Source organism: Kryptolebias marmoratus, linkage group LG12 (genome assembly GCF_001649575.2).
Source record: "Kryptolebias marmoratus isolate JLee-2015 linkage group LG12, ASM164957v2, whole genome shotgun sequence".
NCBI classification, from domain to species: domain Eukaryota; kingdom Metazoa; phylum Chordata; class Actinopteri; order Cyprinodontiformes; family Rivulidae; genus Kryptolebias; species Kryptolebias marmoratus.
The window spans coordinates 858,596-864,345 of NC_051441.1; the positions used below are offsets into that span (position 1 = coordinate 858,596).

General features: G+C 42.2%; 2 protein-coding genes across 2 annotated transcripts in view; one reads left to right on the plus strand and one right to left on the minus strand.

Moving 5' to 3' along the window:
* Window positions 1–1,953, minus strand: part of LOC108250805 (serine/threonine-protein kinase WNK4) — a 15,681-nt gene extending 13,728 nt beyond the window's left edge. The window contains exons 1-2 of the mRNA XM_017440851.3: window positions 1,610–1,953; window positions 778–1,261 (exon numbers count right to left, since the gene is read on the minus strand). Of these exons, the coding sequence (XP_017296340.1) occupies window positions 778–1,185 (408 nt within the window). The 5' untranslated portion in view covers window positions 1,186–1,261; window positions 1,610–1,953. The remainder of the gene's footprint in view (window positions 1–777; window positions 1,262–1,609) is intronic.
* A 541-nt stretch (window positions 1,954–2,494) lies between these two features.
* On the plus strand, window positions 2,495–5,091 carry LOC108250813 (leucine-rich repeat-containing protein 3). The gene is made up of 6 exons (XM_017440867.3): window positions 2,495–2,643; window positions 3,575–3,843; window positions 3,976–4,101; window positions 4,172–4,336; window positions 4,420–4,498; window positions 4,627–5,091. Exons 2-6 carry the CDS (start codon window positions 3,628–3,630, stop codon window positions 4,845–4,847), a joined length of 807 nt encoding a protein of 268 aa, XP_017296356.1. The 5' UTR covers window positions 2,495–2,643; window positions 3,575–3,627; the 3' UTR covers window positions 4,848–5,091.
* Window positions 5,092–5,750: the final 659 nt, after the last annotated feature.

A 5,750-nucleotide genomic window follows, 5' to 3' on the forward strand; every position in this document is an offset into this window, starting at 1 on the left:
GACACAGAGGAACCAACAGAACATGACACAGAGGAACCAACAGAACCTGACACAGGGGAACCAACAGAACCTGACACAGAGGAACCAACAGAACCTCCCGATGAACTCTGGGTTTGTTGTCCCCACAACTGATAAAATCATCATAAAGTTACAATAATAAAAGTAAGAATAACAATAAATGTTATTATAAAAGCAAAAAAGTCTAAATAAATAAAAAGTCACATTAATATTAATGTGTAAGTATTTAAAAGATCAAATAAAACAAACATGAACACTTTTGTTGCTATAAACAAACATGTTTGTTTTGTCACTAAAAGACTTTAATGTGTTTCTATATCAGCTGGTTTGTCAGGTTTGAGCCTAAAGTTCAGCTGTTTGTTTTTCAGCCTCCGGCTGGTTTTAGTTAGTTGTTGCTGCTGAGTTTAACTCAATCTTAATAACTTCAGTGTAATGAATGGATGGATGTTCAGCTCATCCAGTTTCAGCCAATCAGAAACAAGAATTCAGACCCAGTGAAAACCTGACTGTGTGTATTTGAGTGGGTGAGTGTGTGTGTGTGTGTGTGTGTGTGTGTTATCAGCAGCAGCAGCAGTGTGATAAACTCAGATAGTGTGTACGTTTTAACAAACTGCTAACTCACACTCCGTCACACACACGTGTCACCATTGGGCTGCCTGATTGACCCCACCCACTGACCGTCACCCTGGTAACCAGGTAAAGGATGGTTACCTGGTTACCGAGGCGACATGGTCGTAATGTTGTGGCTGATGGGGTTACCTGCAGCTCGCACCAGGCCACCTCCACGGTGGTCTCCGTGTCCAGCCCTCGGTAAACCGTCTTGAAGGAGCCCCGCCCGATCTCGATGTTGAACTTCAGGAAGCGTCCGTCGGGCGAAGCCGCCACCGCCTTCGTCTCCTCCTCGTCGCGCTCCTCCTCCTTCTTCTGTTGCCATGGTAACTCCTCCTGGACAGAGTCCGACAGAACGCTGGCCGCCTCGTCACCGGAGTCCCAGCCAAGGTCCTCACCTGTGGGGGGTTTATCTCCGGCATCTGATTGGCCGGCGGAATCGTCCTTCGAGGTTGTCATGGTGACGGGAAGGTTAGGGTCCTCCTCGTCCTCCTCTTCATCATCTTCTTCTTCCTCAGGTCTTTGTTTGGTGTCACTGTCAGAGGTGGAGGGCATCATCCTCCACCTGAGCCGTCTCCGTGGTAACTAGTTGGAGGAGACGGTGTGACGTCAGAGGGGGCGGAGTTACACTGATCTGTCAATCAAACAACAAAACAGATTTTAGTTTGATGAAATTACAAAGAATTTAATCTTTCAACCAATTTAAACAAAATTTATTCTTTATTGAGTTGTTTATACTTTATATTTTTAGTGATTTAGTAATTATTCAGTTTATTTTGTTGTGAAAAGTTTAAATTTATTAGTTTTTTAAACTTTTAAACTTCTGTAAACTGTAATAAAGGTTTATGAAAATAAATTTTAAAACTAATAAAGAAATAAAATCTGCTGCAGGCTTAAAATAAACTTGTTTTTATTTAACGAGTTTGTTTTATTTTATTTATTAATAAATGTGTAATAAAAGTTCTGTTTGTGATGCACTCACTGCGGTTCCGTCCCGTTAGTGGGCCTCAAACTGGAACCAGCAGAACCAGCTCCAAGTTCGGGTCGAACCGGGTCCGGCTCAGTCCTGTCGGGTCGAACCGGGTCCGGCTGAAAGTTCGGGTCGAACCGGGTCCGGCTCAGTCCTGTCGGGTCGAACCGGGTCCGGCTGAAAGTTCGGGTCTAACCGGGTCCGGCTCAGTCCTCTCGGGTCGAACCGGGTCCGGCTGAAAGTTCGTGTCGAACCGGGTCCGGCTCAGTCCTCTCGGGTCGAACCGGGTCCGGCTCAGTCTTGTCGCTGCTCTGGTTCTGGTTCTCCTGTGAGGTGTGCGCCTGTCTGCTGTGCACGCGCAGCTCGGCTCGCGCTCTATCAGCTGTGAGCAGATAACTCGAGCTGATGTAAGCCCCGCCCACCGGACACCTGTCACCTGGCTGATAGGAGCGGGGTCACGTGACCGCTGTGCGGGCTCGGAAATGGTTTTAATTTCCGCTGATTAGGTTTTAGGAGCTTCTTGTTGTTCCTCTGAGTGTTACAAAGTATAAAACTATAAATAAATACATTTAATTTTTAATTAAAAGTAAAAATAACAAAGCATCTGTTTTATTTCCTTTTAAATGTTTAGATTTAATTTGAATTATTAGATTCTCTGATATTTCCTGACTAATTGGAACAAAAAGCTGATATGAAGTTATGGGTTTAAGCTTTAAAAATAAACTGACTTTTATTATTATTATTATTTGACAATCTAAAGCCAATCCCGAATGAATTCACAGATAAACTCTGTGTTGGTTTTAAATAAACCTTTTATCCTAAAGTCTGTTTGCTGACACATTCATGTGTTCATAATGTCCATGTTGTCACGTGACAGCCTGACCAGCAGAGGGCGCAGGTTCGCCTCCGGTCACGTGACTCAAACCTGCGGCTTCAGCCTCTTCTTCACATCAGGACAAGCTGAGGAGCAGCTTTGTTTGTTTGTTTATTTGTTTGTTTTTTCTCCTCCAGTCAGAGAGCTTCTTGTTTCCTCTGATTTCATGAGGGTGAGTCCGAACAACCTGTCTGTTTTATTTGTTTGTTTGTGTCGCATGTTGTTGTTTATTTATGGTCTGTTTTTACTGTAAATAGAAGAGAAGAAGAAGAAAAGCAGGATCCTCCTGCAGTGACGCTTCCGCCGCTCTGTGTTTATTGTTTGTTTGTTTGTTTATGAAATTGTTCGCCTTTACTTAAACTCAATGACTCGAAAACTTTCAAGGTTTTTTGTTTTGTTTTGTTTTTTCATTTAAATTTTTCTGCCATTTGGACAGCAGAATAAAAAAAATAGGAAAAAATACAAACAAACAAAATATTTTCAAGAATAAATGCAGAAAATCAACAATAAATAAAAACAGGAGAACAGAACAAAACTGTTATTTATTTATTGAAACAATGTCAGATTTTTCTTTTCTTGTGTCTGAAGCAGTAAATCTGTTTTTAATCCCTGCAGGATTAACCTGATCTTCGTCTTCATCTCTGTATTAATCTGCTCCATCTTCTTCATCATCTTTATCCTTTTGTTTTGTCCTCTTTTCCTCCTCCTCTTCCTCTTCTCTCTCTTTAATCCTTTTGGTCTCCTCTTTGTGTTTCACTGCTTTCACCTTTTTATGATTTTAGTCCCAAAACTGTAAAATAAATAACAATAGTAGTTAATCAATAAAATATGTTGCTTCATTAAAACATGAAGTTTATAAGAGTTTACAGACATGCTTTTTTCAAACGCTCCTCATAAAACTGTTAAATACAGATCAGTTTCCTGAAATTATTTCTGATTAATAATCAAAAATCATTAATAATTATCAGCTGATCTGTTTCAGGTGCTTTTATTGTAAAATTCTGGGACTTGAATGAACACCTTTCAGGGTTTTAGTTTTATTTGTCCTCTTGTTTTTATTCCCGCTGCTGATTATTTCATTTATCTGATTTTATTAATAACAGAAGATGCAGCTGAACGTGTGACAGGAAGTGACAGGAAGAGAAAGCAGACCATCATGTCTCTGCAGCCGTCTTCTTCTGTGGTATCAGTACCAAGGATGCTCCTCCTCCTCCTGATGCTTCCGCCACCCAGCCTGGTCATGACATCATCCCCCCGAGCAATGGCGCTGTGGCGCCGTAGCAACAGGGTTTCCTCCATCAGCGCCTGCCAGCAGACGGCGGCGGCGTACGGCGGACTGACGGTTCGCTGCAGTGGACTCAGACTGACTCAGGTCTGTCTGCAGGTTTATCAGAACCTTTGAAATTGATCTGAGGTTCTGAACGAGAGGGCTCAGCTGAAACTGACCCATGGGCTCCAGTTTTGTGAGTTTCGTTGGTCTGCTCAGGTGTGCTCCTGTCCGCAGGTACCTGTCGGCCTGTCCAATCACACCACTCGGCTGTTTCTGAATAAAAACCTGCTCGGGTTCCTGCCGGCGTACTCCTTCTCCGATCTGTTTCTGCTTGATGAGCTTGACCTGTCGCACAACCAGGTACCAACGTACTTCATCCCAGAAACTGGTTTTACTTCCTGTTTCACTCACTTCCTGTGTCCTGTTGCAGCTGTCCTTACTTGAAGCCGGTTGCTTCTTCGGGTTGGCGCCGTCTCTTCGGTACCTGGACCTGTCCTTCAATCGGCTCACCACCCTGGACCCGGACGTGCTCGGTGGTCTTCAGGTCCAGGCCAACCTGACCCAGAACCCGTGGCACTGTGACTGCAGCATGCAGGTGAGTCCCACCTGTAGGGCCTATAGGTGATGTTGGTGGGAGACAGGTGAGGTTTGGGTCGATGACTTCCTGTCTGTTTTCAGATGTCCATACCTCAGCTGGACGTGGACGAGTCTTCTCTGGATAAAGTCATTTGCCTGACCTCTGACCTCCCGAACCTCGGTACGTTTCCTCTTTCTGACGTCACCTGAAGATGGAGTTCATGTTTTCTTCATAAGCAGGATATGTTTGATGTTTTAACCCTCAGCAGGATGTTTACGGTTCTAACCGTCCCTCCGTTTGTCCCCCAGGAGCTGTTGGACTTCCTCTGGTCCTGCTGGTGGAGGACTGGGATCTGTGTCAGTCAGTGAGGAGAACCAGTGAAATGCTGACCATGGTCACCATGTTCATCTGGTTCTTCATGCTCATCTCCTACTTGTTCTACTACATCAGACAGAACCAGGCAGTCGCCCGACGACACTTGGAGTACCTCAAGTTCCTGGAGAGCCGGGACCCTTTTAGACCCAGATAAGGAACTCCATAAAGGAAGTTCATAATGGAAGGATTCTCTGGACTGAAGTGATCGTTAGATCATCCTTAAAGAACCCAAAGTTCTCCAACGCCTCATCCCGTCGAGGTTCTGGCCTGTTAGCTGTAGAGCAGCTGTTGCCACGGTAACTGCCTCCCAGCGTCACATCAGGATTATTTTTCTGTTTTAATCTCTTCACTTCATTTCTGTGCAAACAAACAACAAATAAATAATACTAATAATCAAAGGGTTGTTTCTTTATGTCTATAAGGATTTATGATATCATGACTTGAACTGAAGTTATTTATTTAGGCTAAAAACAGAAAAACATGTTTTTTTTATTATATGTTGAACTGAACACACGAGAAGTTGCTCATGATGCACGTTTAGCTTCAGATTTCAGCTTCAGTGGGTTGCTGCTGCACAGACGGATTATTGGTCAAAAAACAGATTCTGACAGTTTAACTTTATTAAAGATAAAGAGAGGTAAATCTTTGTCCTTTTATCACAAGAACACAGGCTGAACAACATAACAGTCTGTAAATTTACACATTCAACAAAACAAAACAAAAAAAACTTGAATAAAAAAACAAAATCAAGTAAACAGAGTGGAAAAGACAATTATATTAAATAAAATTTAGTGTGATTTATGGGCTGATTAACTTAAACTAAATACAAAGATTTACTAAATAATAATAATAATAATACGTTTTTACTTTTGTGGAATTAGACAAAACCAAGCTTTCACTTAAACAGCATTTAATCATAAGAAGAGCAACAGTTCTGCATATAATCTAAATGTTGTGGAATATAAGGCCTTGTATTTATTCTCCCATGCTTTATTTAACATTTGATTAATAAATCTTAATCTGATTTGTGTTTATCACCATTTTATATTTAGCCACC

Coding starts and splice junctions, on each gene's coding strand:
- LOC108250813 (XM_017440867.3), top strand. CDS start 3,628: ATGTCTCTGCAGCCGTCTTCTTCTGTGGTATCAGTACCAAGGATGCTC. Junction 3,844..3,975: donor GTGGACTCAGACTGACTCAG/GTCTGTCTGCAG, acceptor TCCTGTCCGCAG/GTACCTGTCGGCCTGTCCAA. Junction 4,337..4,419: donor ACTGTGACTGCAGCATGCAG/GTGAGTCCCACC, acceptor GTCTGTTTTCAG/ATGTCCATACCTCAGCTGGA.